General features: G+C 46.0%; 1 protein-coding gene across 1 annotated transcript in view; it reads right to left on the bottom strand.

Annotated features, from left to right (window-relative positions):
- Nucleotides 1–3211: 3211 nt before the first annotated feature.
- Nucleotides 3212–19992, bottom strand: part of LOC135821788 (uncharacterized) — a 149674-nt gene continuing 132893 nt past the window's right edge. The window contains exons 50-63 of the mRNA XM_065334785.1: nucleotides 19655–19987; nucleotides 19165–19248; nucleotides 17796–17882; nucleotides 16027–16107; nucleotides 15599–15685; nucleotides 14426–14818; nucleotides 12524–12850; nucleotides 12149–12235; nucleotides 9696–9818; nucleotides 8367–8522; nucleotides 7042–7248; nucleotides 5619–5708; nucleotides 5204–5293; nucleotides 3212–3939 (exon numbers count right to left, since the gene is read on the bottom strand). Of these exons, the coding sequence (XP_065190857.1) occupies nucleotides 3212–3939; nucleotides 5204–5293; nucleotides 5619–5708; nucleotides 7042–7248; nucleotides 8367–8522; nucleotides 9696–9818; nucleotides 12149–12235; nucleotides 12524–12850; nucleotides 14426–14818; nucleotides 15599–15685; nucleotides 16027–16107; nucleotides 17796–17882; nucleotides 19165–19248; nucleotides 19655–19987 (2873 nt within the window). The remainder of the gene's footprint in view (nucleotides 3940–5203; nucleotides 5294–5618; nucleotides 5709–7041; nucleotides 7249–8366; nucleotides 8523–9695; nucleotides 9819–12148; nucleotides 12236–12523; nucleotides 12851–14425; nucleotides 14819–15598; nucleotides 15686–16026; nucleotides 16108–17795; nucleotides 17883–19164; nucleotides 19249–19654; nucleotides 19988–19992) is intronic.

Genomic DNA, 19992 nt, shown 5'->3' with positions numbered 1-19992 from the left:
ATTTGAAATTTACAATGGGAGGAAATTATCAGGACTGGAAAAACACTTGGTTAGCAGGGGCTCTTCACGTCCTGGAAACGTTCTGTTGGAGTTACACTGCATGTGCCTGTCGAGTTTCCTGGACCGAATTGTGGATGCTATGGAAGATGGGTGGGTAAGTGGAAGGGCACCAGGTCAGTCCTGTCGGCAGTATTCCCCCAAGTTTATGAGTAACTAGTTACAATTACTGACACTTCATGCACTGCACTGTTCATCACCGTCACTCTATTAGACGACTTCGGTTGGAGTAGTTGTGGCTGGGTCGCTTGTTGGTTTGGTTATTGAGTAACTGGTCGTGGGTGTAGCAGCCTGGGTAGTGTTCGCGGACTCGTTGCTCCCTGTTGCGGAGAAACAGAGAGGACACACACAAGCATCTCAGCAAAGCAGACAACAGCATACCATCTCCTCTTCGCAAAATCTGATTTCAAAAATTACTATGGAAACCCACCAACATTTTGACTTTAGATCTTCACTTTTTTGTTCCATATTGCTCTCCTGAACTCATAGTGCTCAGGGTGATATTTGAGAGGGGAACACTTAGGGCCCGGTCCCACGTGCACTTGGGTTCGCTTCGGCGTGGAGGTTTTGCGACAGCGAGCCTGGTGTCGCTCCAGCGACACCACGTGTGTATGGTCACGCATACAAACAAGGCAAACTCCTACTTCGGCGGAAAATGAGAATAAAGTGGACTGTGGTGCATACGGTACGGAGAAAAGACGAGGTCAATGACCATCTTGCACGCATTTTTGTTGCATTTGGCATCATACGCATACAAATTTCTTGTAGTAAGTCCTTATACTGCAGACCGTGGTGCTTTCCGCTGAAGCGAAACCGCAGAAGCGACAGTCTTGGTTCGAAAATTTTGGAGGAAGCGGATTGGAGTTTCCACCGAGGCGGAAGTTCTGCTTTTCGCCGTTGCCATGGTATTGTTCGCTCCTGCGACGTCGCTTCAGCGGATCCACTACTTCCGAGTGCATGTGTGACCGGGCCCTAACAAATGACGATACAGATGGCACCGAAAATTAGGAATTTCCTCAACTCTGAGGTCACCGGTGCTCCTGCCTATGCAGTCAGCTCAAAACCCGGAAGGTTGTCCCGAGCTCGGTCCGCTTGCCATCAAGAGTAGATAAACAAGTGTGTGCAACTCGCGGATGGGTAGGCCCACGGCAGATTTTCTTGTTGACGTAATCTTGTCGACGACGCTCGCGCTGCGAGTCTTTCGGAAAGTTTTCCCTCGTGCTCTTGGCCGGACTTACACTACAAGCCCAGTGCCCAGCACGTGCCCCAGACTAGGCATAGCCCGATTTTGCTAGCAATTATGCTAGCAAAATATCGAAGAATTCTGAAAGGGAATTTGCTAGCAAAACGGAGCAAAATATCGGTGTGTTCGCTGGAAATTTGAAGATTTTACACTTACACGGTGCACGTGACTCAATTTCGCACAGTTTTAGCAAAACGTGACTCACTTTTTCTCATTTTTGCCAACACTTGACCCACTTTCGGTCACTTTTCCCACATGTCACACAATTTTTTTTTGGGGGCAAAAAGGGAGCAAAAATATCGAGTGGCCTGGCAAATTGAAAGCAAAATATTAACGATGAGAAAGCAAAATGTTGCGGCAAAATATCGAAGCTTCACTGGCAAAATCGGGCTTTGCCTACTCTGCCCTGCTCTGCGGCAAAATGCGCGTTTCTCTGAAAAAAGGTGACGCCCACAAAAATTCTGCAGTGGGCGGGGTATTTGCAGATTGTGCAGGAGAAATCCGGAGTTGCGCACTCTTGTTTATCTACTCTTGCTAGTAACTAGTAGCTACCACCATTTCTCTGGTTATTAAAGGTATGTCTTAGCCACCGTATCATTATTACTCAAAAAACTCTTTTCAGGAGCTGTACTGAGGCTTTTAAAACTCTTGTGAAATTGCAAAATCTGGGTTTGCGTTAGGGCTGAAAACCCCTCAATATTCGAACCTCTGTTCTTCTGCCTTCCCAGCTCGAACATCCGCGATGTGAGGAAAATTCAAACTGAAAAACGTGATCCAATCCGCACACAACTTCCGGTCCTTCTGCGCTCGCACTGCACATGAACCATCCTGACAAACAGTCCTACAGCGCAGTACCACAGGACGTGCTACGAAGTTGTTTTGCGAATTCCGTGTATCCACACGTAACCATATCCAAAGCTCAGTGGTTAGTATACCTGGCAACCATACCGTTTTTTGCCGGGCCTGTTTCAATTGCGAGGACAGTAATAGCGCGAAAGAGCGAACCACAGATACGACCATTTTTTTTACAAATTGCGTGTGAGGCGAGCACGTCTGTGAACCGCATGCCCAAGAAAGGGGACGTTCCCTGTAGGTCATAGTTGCATGGCTCGTGCAAAGTAGAGGTCAGAATAGCTTGAGCCTCAGGAATCTGAGGACTTTGAATGACCATTCTACGTTGAGCACGTGAGCCGATGAAAATTTTGGTTGGAGGATACAGAGTTTTGCTCACACGCAGTAAGGCAGCTCTCAAAAAGGCGTGACGGCTATTTTTGTTGCTTGTACATTGCATGTAGCAGCAATAGTTTGAGAGCCAAGATCTGTAGCACATCGCATCCATATGCCAACTGGGGGCGCATTTGGTTGGTACGAGCTAGAACAGGATTCACCAGAACAGCGCGTTTGGTTGGCACTGCACCTGTTCTGGGTCGGCCAGAACATGTTCTGCTTGCTCCGGCCTCGAGGCCGGAGCAAACCGAGCAGTTTCACTTTTTCACTGTGAAACCTGGCGGGAACATCGATTTTGGTACCAAATGATCACGTGCACACACTTTGGGGTTGGACTCTTCGTACTGTACACAGTCACCATGGTGACACATACACAGTCATTTTGAAGTATGTACTAAGTTTGGCATATTTTTTCACAAAAATGAGCTCTGTTTCTGGAGTACCGTGTAGTTGGCATGGGGCTGCGCCATGTGCACCAGCTGTTCGATCCTGTTCTAGATCGTACCAACCAAACGCACCGTGGACGTACAGAAATTAAAAATGAATTGAAAACACACACTATGAGGGTAACTTAGTAAAGATGATTCGGAGACCTTTGGTTGGAGGAGTTACTTTTGCCCCGCCCCCATTTCCATCCAATATGTCACCGCCCCCGCTGTGCAGCATCTGATGGTTCTGTGGTATTCAGTGAAAAAAAAACTTGCCAGGTGTGGGTTGGTAAAGGCAGGTTGTTGCATTTGTACAGACACCGACTCCACCACACTCTTTGCCGCTGTCAGCATCGACCGAACACTGACTGGTGACTCGAGACTGGTCCACGCAGCGTTGCTTGTGGCACACGAGGTCCTTGTTAGCGCCGCTGGCATCACAGCGTGTTCCGTCCTTCACGAGCGATGGGTCATCGTGGTTTCTTGGCGGGGACGCGTACAAACCATTGCACCTGAGTACACCGCCAACGCCGCGTACGGGAATAGTTTGGGACAGAACGCCACTACTGGGTTGGTTCTTTCGAGCAACTGGAAGGCAGAACAAACTACCACATAGGGCATCTCCAGCCGCACAGGCTGCATAGGTTCCTGGGGTGGAATTGGACGATTTGAAACCACAGTTACCCGTACGTTCTCCAAATACGTTCATGATTGCAAAGCAATCCTCAGGAGCTGACCCTTGATCCATATCGTTCCAGACACTCTGACACTGGCCAGTTCGTGATTGGCAAACTCCACTCCAGCAGGATGCTTGACTATTGGAGCAAGGCCAGCCGTTGCGTGCGGTCAGGTCCTGTGGACATGTGGCATTCTCGCCGTCGCAGTACTCCGCCACGTCACAGTCGCTGGTGGCGGCGCGGCAGACCTGATCCCGGCGTGTCACGATGCGCTTGTTCACGCAGCATGGGTCCATGTCCGCACACCCTACATTAAACCAACACACAACAACAACATAGGTCAGTATGCCAGACATTGGCATAACAGTAAGAAATCAGTCTACGAACCTCCCAAAGAAAAACGTGTGCAGCATGCAAATTATGCCCGCAGCAGACATCAAGAAAAAAAAGATGTGAGGTACTAATTAGGGACTTTCACAGTCTTTGAGGGGCACGGCATGACAGATCGAGCAGACTTTTGGCTTGTAAATCCACGGCCAATACTGTTCTTTATGTCGAGATGCTGGACGGGCTTGAGTAGGAGCTGATTATATCAATCCATTGGACCAGAAGACATCCCATCCAACATCTACAACGGCCTGGCTACCCATTCTATGGGGTCTGGTGATGGCGAAAACTCACATCAGGCGATGTAGTGTGCGTGTAGTTCCAACCTGTTCTAGTGACCACTGGGGAAAGCTTAATTTCTTCACTCCACTCGGCCAGTGGAGTAGAAAATTTGCATTTCCCTGACATAAATCTACTCGGCTTACATCATCGACAAACCATTCACGGCGGCTGCAAGCAAGGTCAAACCATTATATCAAGAATCCATAATCCTCCAGAGTGCGCAACTTCACTGATCAGATCTGGGACGAAATCCGTGTTGAACGTCATAGTGTGACATCATGAGTAGGGAAAGTGTGAACCGTGGTTGACCGCGTCGACGTAATGACGCAAGTCCGACCCAAACATGACGTAAATCACGGATTACGCCGTCCCACAACCCCATCCTAGTTGCGCACTCTGCGGGATTATGGACTCTTGATGATATTAATGAGGCAGGGACACTCCACTTCTCAAAATCCGCTGTCATCAAGTCCCGCTTATGTTTCCCGGGTGACACAAAATGGGCATTTTGCAACAAGCCAGGAGACCAGAAGTTGCTGGGGCAATGACCGCCATTCATGCATGCAAGTTGGCTCAACTAGTCCAACCGACGACAGGCAAATCAACTACTACAATGTACCATACTTTCCAGAGGAATCGCCGTACCTGAGTATTATCCGTGCCCAGATTATACCCATCCACCCTTTACATCGTGGTGTATTTAACCACTGGAGTGTGAGCAGCACAGACCTTTTATTTTTTGGGGGTGTAAATTAGGAGTGTTTAAAATGCGGACTGTAATCCAAACACATGGCATTACTTTCACTGGACATAGATTTACAAAGCGAAAGAAATGTAACTGCAACATGCAGTACGCACGCCGAAGGAATGCAGCGTATTTGCTTCATTAAGTAGACACTTACGAGTCTGGCACCGGTCACCAATCCATCCTTCAGCGCAGGTGCATGTGCCGTCTTCATTACAGCGACCCTGGTTCAGACATGTTCTGCACTCTGCAGCAATTATTGTGTGCAGTGCATGACGTACATATTGTTTCAGTGCACAACAAAAATAGCAACAGAACAGCACAGCATGGTTAGTACATGATTCATGATCATCATCGGGTGCGACACGTCAAAGCAGTTTTTTTAAACATCCAGATTACACAACACCCCAGGTGCACTGGGGGGAGATCCACCACATTCAAACGGAATGATTATAGTAGTAGTGGGTGGGGATCTGGATCAGGGTATGAAGAAACGATCACAACCTCAGCCTTATATGCAATGAGTGAAAATAACTGTTTGCATTGACAAAAATGAATATCTTGCTACCTACCGAGTTGGCAATGTTCTCCGTAGAATCTTGTCGGGCAGATGCATTTACCCTCGTTGTCACACTGACCTTGGTTCAAGCACTTGCAGTCGTCTGTAGAGATACGATATGTTCATGCATGTGCAACAAGAGCAGGGAATGGCAAGGAAAAGCATCACGGCATGCTATGCAATGAGAAGCATGACGGGAGCAATTGAACCACAAACAAGTTACCAGTGGTTGAGCCAGACTGTCCAAGCACCAGATTTCCCAGAGTATAAAAGCCACACATCACTAGTTCAACCCAAAAAAATTAGGGGTGAGGCCTATTCTGCGTCAAATTAATTAACGGCGATAGATAGGGTAGTAAAAGTGGGGAGGCTTCCTGCAGTTTCCTAAACAGTTGAGAGTAGAGCCCACACGCTCTCTTCCATTAACACTGCAATAGTTCAACTCATTTCACAACAATTATTCCAACGTTTCGGCAAATTGCCTTCATCAGGTTCACAATGATGTGCAAGCTTCCAAACTATAGGGTAGGTAGCTGCATTTCGTGGCAAAAATCTGGGTGTGGAAATACGGTCGTGATATCAGCACCTGGTTATGTACAGTATTTTCCAGAGTAAAATCCACACTCGAGTATAAAGGCCGATTCACAATACAACTTCTAGCAACGCGACATGCGACTTGTGACACCTGCGACGAGCTGCGACAAGCCGTGACAGCGACACACAGTTCACAATCTTTTTTTCATGTATGCGAAATCCTTATGCACTAGTGTGCAGAGGCCACTCGTCAAGATGGCAGCAAATCCGAGAGTACAAACATTTCGACTCTGGCTATGTGCGCGGCGGATGCGAATCTCGCACGTGCATGCAAAATCTAGCCTACTACAGATCTGGGTAGAGCAAGTGTGTTGGAACGACGACCTTTTCCGAGAGAGAATGTGGCTCTTTTTATCCTAACATTTTACTGGCCACGCTCTCCCTCCCAGCTTATTGATACGAGTATCTGCTACCGAGTAGAAGTCTCCATCTTCACAGCAGGCCAGGCAAAAGCGAAACATTGAAATACTTTGCTCACTTGGTTTTTTGGTTCTTTGAGGTGTTGATGTGGTTGTTGTGTACAACTCAAAGTGACAAACTTGAGACCCCCACGCCACAAAGTTTCGTTTGGCTGTTCAATGAAAGGACATATGGAACCAGGGATAAAAACTATCGTGGCTGCCGGCCAAACTCCTAGTAATGTAATAAACGGGGGTGTGACATTGGTAATTCCAAGGAGAATGTACGCACGGCCATTCCACAATGAAGACGAAACTACGAGCTCAAAAACACTCCTCTTGTTAGCGCACTTCAAATGTACATCTCTGAGGTACACATTCTCACGTGTGCATATGTAACAGCAAACAAGTAGGCCAGCATGCAGTGTGCAGCAGGAGTCATACCTTGACAAGCTGGTATTGATCCAAAATCAGCGACATCACTCAAGACGGAACAACTTAGCACGTTGCTCGTGCCTGTTGAAAGCCGATATCCCTGATTGCACTTATACACAGCTGAAGAGTAAAACTTTTCTGAAGAGTCAGAAACAGCAACTTGAATTCCCGGATTCACAATACCATTGGTGATTGCTGCTGGCTCGCTGCACAAAGCTGCAAAGTACAAAGATTGCCCGAATACATGCCATTAATTATTATATTGCAGTACAATGGTGCTGATTTGAACCTCAATATTCCGGCAAGTAACTTCTAACTATCCAAAACTGTATGTTAATTAAACCCAATATCATGTATGTCAGATTGAAATAAGCAAGACCTTCAAATTAAATTTGAAAGCATTGGGACACCTTTAAATTCAAAGGATAAATCAGGGAAGTGAACTGCCTGAAAGGTTCGAGTCCTGGTGAGGTTGGCATTCTTTTCTCTTTCCAGACAGTTCACTTCCCCGACTGATCCTTTGAACCTTCAAAACCATAATTTGAATTATTAGTACTGTAAATCAACAAACTTTCTACGAGACTCGGAGAGAGACAGCATAAAAATGGACTACAGTCTATTCATTGGAAACTGGAACCCCAACTTTCTGGTGTCTCTCTCACATAGTTGTAGATATCGTGAAAACAACAGTACATCCTGCGTTGTGTGACCCGTGCAATTACTCCTTGCCACATTTTGAGGCCAGAAAAGTCCAAGAACAGGGAAATAGAAATTCAGCCAGGTTTTACAAAATTAGGACAGGTATGCCATGGCAAAATGTATGGAGAAGCAGATCCAAAACCCAGATTTTTGAGATTTTTGATCCTCAATTCGGCCCAAATCCGACTTTCAAAAGCCAGCGGGCCAGTTCCCAATGAATGGACTGTTGAAGGAGCCATTGGTAATGTTACAACGACAGCCGTGACTGTAGTATACACCTCGATGTTCTAATGGCTACTACTCAGAAGTGTCACAGGTAAATAATGGAGTGATCATATGCAATTATTTAATCAAAACGATGGTTGGATGTTACAGAAACTCCTGGAAACAGGAGCTGGACGTTGCAGGAACCTCGCATTTCGCTTCACAAGAGTCTCAAAGTGAAAACAGCCTTGCAATTAAGAGTGTCTAAAACTGATGGAGGCAAAAACTGCAGTGAACTCATGGTACGGAATCATACCTGATGATTAACACCAATCGAAAGAAGAGAAACAAAAAATACGTTATCGGCAAGCCACCACAGGTGTGCTGCCCTCTTATGTAACAAGGAAGAGAAGGACGTATATAAAATATACCTCTGCAGTTTCCAACTCCTTCCCAATTGCCAGTTGCTGAGTTCTTGGGGCATGTAGCAACTGAGTTGCCTTCAACACGTGTATAGCCAGTTGCACAGGTTACTTGGCCAGTAGTTCTGTTAACACTGGCGATGTTCAATTCATGGAAGTTACAACCTGAAGAGAAAAAAACGCAAAACAAATACCAGTAAGGCGACGTGGAGCCAATAATCTCAATAGTGCAATGAATAAAACTACAGGCGCACTCATAATAAATCACAATCATGGCAATGAATAAATTGTTCCAGAACCAGTTAGTTGTAGAACGTCAGTACTGTCGGTCAGTGTCGTGCAATGTTATCGCATGAGCTGATTGTTTAGTACCCGGCGGTGATAGTGGACATCATAGCGTAACTTGAGGTTCCCTGGTCCTTTTTTATTTTTTATAAAGAACATTTTCTCATCAAAATATTATTATCAATGGAAACTCGTGACTGAAGATAGTATCAAAATAACAAAAGGATTTAGACGCTTAGGGCATGATCGATTGGGCGAATCCTGAGCAAGTGTGCTCAGAGTGAGCGGGATCGTTTGGTCGAATCCGACCAAATCAGGAGTAGGTGTACTTAGAGTGGAATCCGACCACACCGGCCCACACACCGGGAGTGGCTGGTGTGGAAATGGACTTTGCTGTTTCTGGACAGCTTTCACAGAATCTTTGTACGATATGCGTACATTTTGCGTACTACACCCTTGTTTGGTTTGGGCCAGCGTTGCTCGGACCACACCGCCTGCTCGCACTCAATCCAGATTCGCCAATCGATGACACGCTTAGAGTGACAAAAATAAGGATACGAGTAAATATGTGGCACATGATGGAAAAGAGAATATCCTGGTAAGTGAGAGTTCCCATAGATAATTGTGACGAGAAAACGTTCTGGACTAGTTTATTCGCTGCTATTATTGTGATATGAGTGAGCTAATTAGTTTTATTCATTGCATTATTGAAATGGAAGTAAAACTCACCAATCTGGCAAGATAGCAGAATCGTTGCAACAAAGGTTCAGACAAACGATTAACTGCTGACGAATTACGTTAGTACAGTCAAACCTCTTTAGCCCGAACACTAATAAACCGAACTTTCCATTAGTACGAACTAGGGCCAATCTCCTATGGTTGGCCAGGTATCAAATCAAGTCGAAATTATTTGTCAATGACAAACTCCTGAACGATGATCTATTTTCAAACGTGGTTTGAACAAACTGCTGACGAAACACGTTAGTAACTTAGTACCACAAGCAATCAGTCAGTCTGAATCTCCTATCCCATGCAATGCGTACAACTCCTCACCCTGACAAGAGATTCCATTTCCATAGAAACCATCGTTGCAAGCGCATGAGAATGATCCAAGAGTGTTTATGCAGGCTGCTGATGAGTCACAGTTATGTGCAGTGGATGCACATTCATTGAAATCTGTCATAGGAAAAATTGTAAAAAAGAACATAATTTTACACTGCACAGAAACACACACTTCCATATTAACATTAGTGCTGAAACGATTATATCGATTACTCGTTACTTACTCGATAAGAAATAGATCGAACGGTTATTTCGATTTTATCGGCTAAACGAGTAGAATGGTACATGTACTTACGCTCGGTGCGGGATTTCCCCCATTTTGGGGTCGCACAAAGCGTGCATGCATCGAAAGTGTTGCGAGTACGACACGAATATGTACATGACTGTCCACTTGCAACATCGATCTACGTGTAAAGTAGATCTACAAGCGCGATCTGAGAAACATCGACGTGATCACCGTCGCCGTCTTTTGAGCTGACTACTTTTCTTACCAATCCCGAAAAGATTGTTGGAGGAGAGAGAGACTTTTGCTTGCCGAGCTGAAGCTAAAGGATTTGATGGAGTCCTGCCAGCAGCTAGTCAAAGGCCCTTCGGTACCTTAGGCAGACCCTGACGGAGTTTGGAGGCCAGCAAGCTCTCGGTGAGGAGCGAAACATTCGCGTGGCGATCGACTCTCCGTAAAAAAAATACAAGCTACATAGCGCCGACATACTGCAACAGCTACGATTTCAACTAACTTCTCGATCTGCTGCTTCACAAAGTTCAACTATTTACAAGTCCTGACTGTTGTAGTCTGAAGCTGGAGTCTCATCGCCCACCTACAGGTAGCTTTTGGAGCTGATGGATTTCCCGACTTGGACTCCTTCCGCAAATTCTCGCAACAGTACTACAGTGTATGCTGTGTTCCCGCACGCTCGTGTCTACATGTCACCTACTGCACATGTACCGAATCGCGGAGGCGGAAGAGCTTGACGAACTCCGCTGACTCCACGTTGCCGAAATATCGCCGTCGTCTTCGTTCTTATCGCTGGAGACATTCTCCCCTTCCAGGACCGGCGCATAGTTGTCGTCCCGGAGGTAGACTATGTTGTGTTTCGAAATAGTTCTTCATCAAGCTCGCGCGAATTCTCATCATGAACTCTTTCCGACGTTGTGATATGGCGATGGTCTTTGGCGGGGCACTGGCTTGGCGAAAATGCAATCTTCTTGCGCAGTAGAACATTGATCGGTTGCAGATGAGTACAGTTACTTCGTGCTTGGTCCTGTTGGAGGAAACCTGACAGGAAAGAGGCAAGACTCATCGAAGACGAAGCGCTCGCAACAAACAATGGCGCTCGAAATATCTCGTACGATTTAGGGCCTATCGCTTTGAGCCACAGCTCTCACAGCCTTGCCTACTTCATCAAAGTGAGCTCTACATGTTCGTTGCTCAGTATGTGTCTACACCAGCTGCAGGGGCTGGAGTTCCCTCCACGTGCAAGCAGTCTTGAGCTAAAGACAGTATTGTGGTCTTCAGTTTCATGTTTTCCGTTCTGTCGATGGTTCCAGAACCAGTTTGCTCGACGACGAGCTAGGCCTGGCGTCTGGGCCTATTTTGAGCATAGACAGGAAAAGCCACTAGTTACTTGTTGGTGCGCCGCGCGTCAGCTCATCCGTCAAAATCCGCCGATCTGCACCCCTGGCCGGCTTCTCTGACTTCATCGTCGGAGTCAGCGAAGTCACCGGCGAAGGGCACCATCAGCGCTTGGGTTGCAACTAGTGAGTTGCCTCTGTCTTGTCTGTATTCGTCTGGTCAGTCCGAACAGCTGACAGACTTGTTGCGGGAACATCGGAGCTATGCACCCGCTTTCCGTCGTTGGCGATGTTGGACTCGTAAAATTTTGAAATTCACAGAATGTACATGACTTGTACTCATGTAGTTAAAATAATAATCGTTTAGCCGATAAGCCGATCGTTATGGTATCAGCTAAGCCACTAAGGAAAAAACGTAATCGTTTCAGCACTAATTAACATATTAATTATTATTATTATTATTATTATTATACTGATACAGGTGAACCGACACTGCATAGTTGGTAGGCAGCTGCCATCTACAATGGAAGTTTGGCTATGAATTAAGTTCCATAGGTAAGCACCAATGAAAACATAAAAACAATTATGCAATTGCTCACCATCACATGTAGGTCAAAATCAGACATCAGGAAAATAGCAGGTTTGGTGATGCACCTGCGTTCTGTTTTCTTATTTCGAGCAAGCACTTGATGAAACCATTTGTTCATTCTGTCAACTTTCACTCAGAGTCGAAATGATAACAAGACCTACACAATCAAGGCCACTCGCAATAGCTCCGAAGCCTACACACTCAGTCAGGGAGGCCACGTCAACTTGGAGGTATGCTCTGAGAATCCCATACGCACTGTAACAAAATATTCATGTATACTTACCCGTTTGGCACTTGTTCCCGGTAAATTCTTTCGGGCATGTGCATTTGCCCTTGTCGTCACACTGACCCTGGTTCAAACACTTACATCCTGCAGCATCCATCGCATACGCACAAAGTGACACAGAGAAAATGTGAATGCATGGGACGTTAGGGGTCGGCCATAAGAACTGATATTTATCACACACACGCACGCACGCACGCACGCACACACGCGCACGCCCACGCCCACGCACACACACACACACACACACACACACACACACACACACACACACACATACACACACACACATACACACATATGTACGAAATACAGCGCTCCTAACCCTGACTGGCGCTGGCACTACTACGTTACACTTATCATGATCTTACTTACTGACACAGAGGATTTGGGCTCTGTCATTGCTTCTGGTGCGGTGAAAATCTTGATTGTTCTCGCTAAATGTTACGGTTCTGTAAAGGGAATCACCATCGACCCGGATTGCCTTGACGTGGTAAGCGGCTTGGTCACGTTCATGCTTCAGAGCCAACCTCTCGAGCCCGCGCTCTCTTAATACATGGCCATGTGCTCGCAGCCAGTCTTCGGTTATGAGGTGAAGTCCGTACTGCTGACATGCCTCCTCTGCGAACGGCTCGGTGACAATACGTCTGGATGCTGGGGTTGCTGCGGTATATGCTGAGTTGTTGGCGTGAAGCCACTTGGCTGCAAGACAAGGGCACATCCAGGGGTGGGTAGAAAATACATATACGCAATATGAATAAAGGGTGCACTGGAATCTATCTCAATGCAACCGGATAAATCAGTGTAATTGTTTTTCCTTATTCCGAGCCAGGTTAAGGTATCGGTCAATATTTGCAGGCATGGGGCTGGGAAGACTTCATGGAGCAGCACCGTGCCATAGTTGCAAATCACCCAGCGAGTATGCCAGGAGTACATAACCCTCAGAGTGTGCAACTGCCACATACCCTGCTGTCCCAACAGACTTTCAAGTTGCTCCTTGCACCAGTGATGTACAACATGTGTGCGGGTGTCAATGCATCACACTTTTTCCTTGCAAAACAATTGTACAGGATCAGATAGGCTTTGGTTCATCGTCAACTTGAAACTCTTTGGGGATTGTGTACTCTTGGTTATACCAAAGGAGTGGAAAAATATTGGCAAGAGTACAAAGAAAAACAAGTGATGCGTTGACACTCGTACACATGTTGTTAATCACTGGTGCAAGAAGCATTGCATCATATTAATCATGTCACCTTGAAATTCTGTCGGGACAGCAGGGTATGAGGGAGTTGCACACTCTGCGGGTTATGTACTCTTGATGTCGGGTTATTACACAAGTGTGTTCACCTCATGACCTTGCTCGTTCCTCATTTCTTTGGTCAAATTGGGCTATGCGAAGGCTACCCAATTACGTTATGCGGAACCTCTCTAATAACAATACTCGAATATTCGAACATGATTCGTTCGGTTTGTCGCATTCGAATATTCTCGAAGTCGCATTCAAGTACTTGTGGCGTCACTTTGAATGCAGTGCATGTACATACATGCACGCCAAACACAGCACAGTGCAGTGTGTACAGCCTGCCTGTGATTTTGTACTGCATGTTTGCACATGTATGTGCATACTGGACTGCCAATGTTGCACATAAGATTTCGAAGTAGCCTTATGTGGCAGTGCATTTTTATGTGGCACTAACATTTGTCATACCTAATAACAAGAGTACATAACCCCCAGTGTGTGCAACTCCCACATACCCTGCTGTCCTGGCAAAATTTCAAGTTGGCGTCATTATTTATGACGCAATGCTCCTTGCACCAGTGATTTACAACATGTGCACGGGTGTCAACGCATCACACGTTTTTCTTTGCAATGATTTGCACAGGATCAGATCGGCTTGGGTCAACCACAGGTTCCGGATTCGTCTGATAATCCGTGTACAGTGTGCATTGCATCATCAAAATGATGTCAACTTGAAATTCTGTCTGGACAGCACCCATAGTCGAGTTGCACACTCTGGGGGGTTATGTACTCTTGCTAATAATAATCACATGAAATGTTTCTCTGCACATGTGGTCAGTTGGCTACTCATGTGTGGATCTGACCCTGGCTAGAACCGTAGGTTTCCCATTGACGTGAGAAACCTTGGTTGTAATCGCTCTTGCTCTCTGTTTCAGTCCTCTAATATTGTCAATGTCATTGTCTACTCTAACCACCCATTGCTGGCTACTCAGCACCTCTCTCACATGTTCTTTTTCTATCACAATGCAACAGCATACCTTCGCAGATGACATCATGATGGCCTGCTCCGGTTCTATCATGTACCTCTTCTCTTAAGCCGTTCTTGCCCTGCTTGTACAAGAGATGCTTCTTGGAACCATCCCTCAACTCTCTCAAGAAAGATGTCCATATTGTGATAGGGCTCTTGAAACTGCTCTCCATCATCTCGTTGAGCAATGCTTCCATGCAGTCGCGCACATTCAGAGCCCAGGAAATGAAGGCATGAAATTCGACCACGTCGTATCCTCTTCTCTTGCACATCTGGCGGGCATGCGTCAAGTTCGTTTTCTTCTGGCAGCTGTCACCGTCCAGGTCTGGATGACACGGCAAGCTGGCGAGAGCCATCCAGGTGTACGTTGCGTTATCTGTACCCAGGCACTTTGTCTTAAAAGCTGAACATAACACAGTACACATGCAAAGTACATTCTTGTACAGTAGAAGTAGTAGTAGTAGCAGAAGTAGTAGAAGTAGCAGTATTAGCAGTAGCAGCAGTAGTAGTAGCAGCAGCAGCAGCAGCAGCAGCAGCCGCGGCAGCAGCAGCAGCAGCAGCCGCAGCAGCAGCAGCAGCAGCAGCAGTAGTAGTAGAAATAGTAGTAGTAGTAGTTTTTATTATTTTACTTGGGTATACCCAACAGGCCTATGGCCTTCTTACAGGGTGCCTAAGGAGAAATTGTTAGCAGCTAGCGCGAAAGCAGGCAAAGTACGCTGGGATGGAATGATAGCGGGTAGTGCATGAAAGCGGTAAAAACTAAGAAAACTAATGGGAGACTGTAAAGGCCTGGCCGGGACATGAATGGGGGAAGAAATATACTACTGAATGTTTGGCCTCTGGTTTGGGAGGTAGTGTGGGTAGCATCATTTCGGGTCGTGAAGATTTGGGAGATGAGGGGACTGCCAAGGGACCTGATTCACCGAAAAGTAAAAGTGAAAAGCTTAAGAGTGAGGCGTAGGCTGAGTGGGTGGATGTACAGTAGAGCATGACTGGAGTACACACTCTATTAAGACATATACTGCCCCCCCCCCCCCCCCTATTGATACCGTAGTCCATTTCAAGTATATCCGTGTTTATCTGAGTAAAATGCACATCCCCTGAGCAAAATTTTCACATTTCGCAGCTGCATGTGTTTCAAAGAAACATGCATAATTATACACTTCATTCAGAAGTTACTTACTCTGCTGACACAGGTCTCCATGGAAACCTTTCTGGCAGACGCAGGTACCGTCTTCAGCGCACTTCCCATGATTCAAGCAATGGCATACTGCAGTAGAGATTGGGTGCATTCACGTATTTCCCAAAACAGAGATAGGAACAGACCACCATACAATATCAGACCCTAAAGAAGTTAGTATCACCAACTCAAACCCATAATAAATAATATGGTATCTATTATTGCACGTAAATAGCACAAAATAGGTTGGAGGTTTGAGTTTGCACCGCCGAGATAAGAGAGAAAATTTTTCCTTACAATGATGAGTATGATTCTAGAAATTGTAAATATACCCATGGGTCATACACTCGTTGACACGCGGCCTAAAATGACAGCAGCTTTCTTTTCCCCTTATAATTCAAGACTATTACAGCTGTTTTTTTAGCCCTTACCTTCTGTGCAATTAGGTCCATCTAGTCTGGGTTTACATTCACATTCTTTGTTCTTTTTCACCCAGGGATTCGTGCACACAACTGCATCGCATATCACACACCGAGGGGAAAGAAAACAGGAGAGCAAATCAGCCAGACACAAAAATGGACAGACAAAAAGACTGAGAGACAAATAGATGTTTTACTCAGTAGGCAGCCATTGTCCTATAAACAGTCAGAAGTCCAGTAGGGAGTGGAACTCATCATACCGTCATATTTGCACGACTTCGTTAAACGCGGGCGACTTTCTCTGTAGAAAGTCTACACATTTCCACAGTTCGACACATTTCCAGTGCGCAGTCTGAGTTTTCGTCAACTTGGATCATGTGCCCACTTCATCCATCAGCCATGGACTGGGTGCAGAATAGCCTGAACTTCGCACCAGCACTCAATGCAAGACAGAGCAGCTATAACGACAGTCGGAGTCTTGGAGTCTGCGTTTGAGCCGCTCACACGCGGAGCTGAAGCCAGTGGAAAGGACACCATCGCCAGCTAGTCGACATTCTGGCAGAACTTGACGTAGCGTGGAGGCCAGCCATCCCTTCGGTGCAAATACAAAGCTGCACGTATAGCACTGGTGTACAGCAATGGAGACGGTTTAAACTCATTGGTCTTTACTTCATTGGTTTGAGGGAAAGATGTAAATGGGAACAGTCTGGAGAAAACATTGACCATCACCACCAGGACTCGAGCCAGTGACCGCTTTGGTCTTTTCTTCTGCTTCAAGGCAATCTTAAGTCTGTAGTCTTGGCTGCTGCAATATTAGAATGCGTTTGGTTGGGCATTTCCAGAATGTAAATGACAACCATTCTGGAATGGGAATGGGTAAGAATCACCTGACTAAACAAACGCGCCAGAATCAACTAGGAATCACTTGACATAACAATTCCATAATGTCGTTGTGGAACGGCGGCTCTATTCACTTTTCCTTGGCAGAGTCAAGGTACTCCCGAGTGCATGATTTGAGGCACTTGAACCTGATGCTGCATGTATTCCTAGCAAGAACTTGAGCAAAATGGGGTTCTGCTTTCTTCACACATAGTTGAAACACAGACAAAGGCTGCATACTCAGGGTCACTCGACACAGCTCCAAAAGATCGCGGCGCAAAATAGCTTTTTGTCGGGGAATTTTCTGGAAACAATTGTTGATGTTAGGTCTTTATAAGGCACAGTAATGGTGCAAAATTCAAGACTATGTCCAGAGCATTGCATATGTGCCATTTTATCAATTGTCAAAATGGCCACCTATGCTCCTGTTGGAGCTCTAGAGACACTGTCCAAAGTGAATCGTGGCGAAGACCTAATGTTTTCATTACGACATTAGCCTGCCAAGGCAGTGGAATGCAAAATTCCATAGTACGTTTCCATGGTTACCATGGGCTATTTCCATAGAATTTCATAGTATACCTTCTGCGATCACGTCTAAAATCTGTGGACTCCTTCATTAATCCCATAGCAACAGTTTAGGGTCAGGTTTTAGGTCAGCGTCATAACAGAGACTGTGCAGCATGTCTCTGTATGATGGTCCTACCGGTAGGTCCTACGGGTAGGACCGAGGTCTATGCAAGCTATCAATTATGTTACACAAATGTTGGCTCAGCTTATCTTTTCAATTGTTTTATTAAACAATTATTCGTTGGTTTTTGAAACGGAAACGGCTCACGCAGTCACTGGATGCCACGTCAACATGGAGGTATGCTTCGGGAAGAGCTGTAAGCATTCATACTTACCCAATTGGCACTTGTTCCCGGTAAATTCTTTCGGGCAGATGCATTTACCCTTGTCGTCACAATGACCTTGATTCAAACAGTTGCATGCTGCATCAGCCATCGCATACGCACAAACAAGACGTGAGACAGAGGAAATGATGGTATGTTATAGGCTACTCATACTACGTTACAATACGCGTGACGTTTTGGAGCACGACGTTCTGGCATACGTCGTTTTCATGCAGGTGCATTCACACAGGCACTCACACGCTGCTCAAACAGCTGCGTGTTCAGCTTCTTTTGGACACAAACTGCTGGGAACGACAGAACAAAACTCGGTACAGGAGTCTGGATACGTCGTCTACGATTTCGTACCAGAGGTACGCTTTTCCCGCCACGTTCCATGTTGTCATGACTATCCGGACGAAAACGTCACGTACGCCACGTTCTGGGCGTAGTGTGAATGGCCCATTAGGGGCCGGCCGTAAGTATCGATATTTACAACTCAAACCCACCCTATACCCCTCCTCTCAGAACGTGCATTTTTTTTTCGTCAGGCAACCAGTCTGACCAGGCCCTAAGGGTATCTGTCTAATAAGGGCCGAACGCTGCACCGCAGCCTTTTCGGACCAAAACCAGTCTACTCAGCGCCCAAAAGACTACAACATATGGGCTAATTGCGATCATCCGCGCTTTTAGAATCCCCATCTAGTAGGGCGCACTCACCCAGTTTTGTTGGAAGTGCGCGAATTCGATTGGGAATAAAGGAGGAAGGGAGCGTCTCAGCTTCCTCGGACCAAGACCATTCGACCCAGAGCACCCCGAAGACTACAACTGGTGAAAATGTGATTCAGGATTCAGCGTATACTTCCTTTTAAAAACGGTCATTACAGGGTGGGGGGGGGGAGGCTATTATTCCAGAGAAGACTTCTGATCGTGTGAGCGTAGTAGCATTCAAGTTGTGAGAATTCTCAATGAAATACACAGAGTTGTATGTGAAACTGCAGGCTACACACACGTCAGGCATTACACACTCCATCTAGCTATAAATAGTGGTCACATTACACTGACGGTATCCCAACTCTTTAATTACCAGATTTTGTATGCTCCGATCTATTTCCTTAGCCTATCCTCGATTAACTGCTCCCTCTACATAAAGTTTCCATTTCATTCTTCTTGCAGGAGATCCCCTCGACAAGCCCAAAGCCTTTGGGAAATCCAAATATAATATTAATTCAAATACATCTGGCAGATCTCTGCTGTTTTCCCGCTATCTTGTTAGTGTTCTTCACCTTCTCTAAAATGGGTGTACTCAGATTATCAAACACGCGCACGCTTGCACACACACACACATACACACACACACGAATTTTAAGGCCTGCTGTCTTACCCTTTTCACATCGTTCGCCGTAGGATGTGGTGCGGTTACACACACAACTCAAGTTTGCTGCAACACCATTGTTCTCACAGAATTCTGTGCAGAAAAAGAATACGAGCAGCTCAATTGCGTTACTCTTCTGCAGTTTATGAAAGTAGAATGCCAATTATCTAAATGATTGCTTATCCAAAAAAGTGCTGTTCAAGACATTTGTGTTATGTTCCCTGACGGAAAAGCATTCTCTCTCGTTGAATCCTTATACATGCTCCCAAAAACGATCAGTCAAAGGAGGTTTCTTTGTTAGGTATTCCCACCAACAACAACAATCAAAATTTAAGCATGCACAATGCATGGTATGATATGGGGGGCAGGGGAGAGGGCAAGGACTTTTGCTACAAGGACATGTTTGAAAAGGACATGTTGAAGCAAGACACAGGGATAAGGGACAGGGAATGGCTATACTGCTTGCGCATAGCCAGTCATTTATTATCGCCTCACTTACTGACACAGAGGATCCGGGCTTGCTCATTGCTTGGGGCGTTGTGAATCGTATGACTTCCGCTGCTAAACGTTACGGTTCTGTAATGGTGTTCGCCATCCGCCGAGATTGGTTCGACGTGGAAGGGCTTGGTGCCGTGATGAGAGTTATGCTCTATAGGCAATCGTTGTAGCCAGCGCTCTCTGAATACATGGCCATGTGCTTGCAGCCAGTCCACGGTTATAAAGTTTAGTCCATACTGCTGACAAGCTTCACGCGCAAAAGGCTGGGTAACGGCACGTCTCGATGCCGGTGTTGCTGCGACGTATGCTGAGGAGAAAGCATGAATCCATTTAGCTGCA

Source organism: Sycon ciliatum, chromosome 7, assembly GCF_964019385.1.
Source record: "Sycon ciliatum chromosome 7, ocSycCili1.1, whole genome shotgun sequence".
NCBI lineage: Eukaryota > Metazoa > Porifera > Calcarea > Leucosolenida > Sycettidae > Sycon > Sycon ciliatum.
This window is presented reverse-complemented; position numbering and strand designations above follow the sequence as displayed.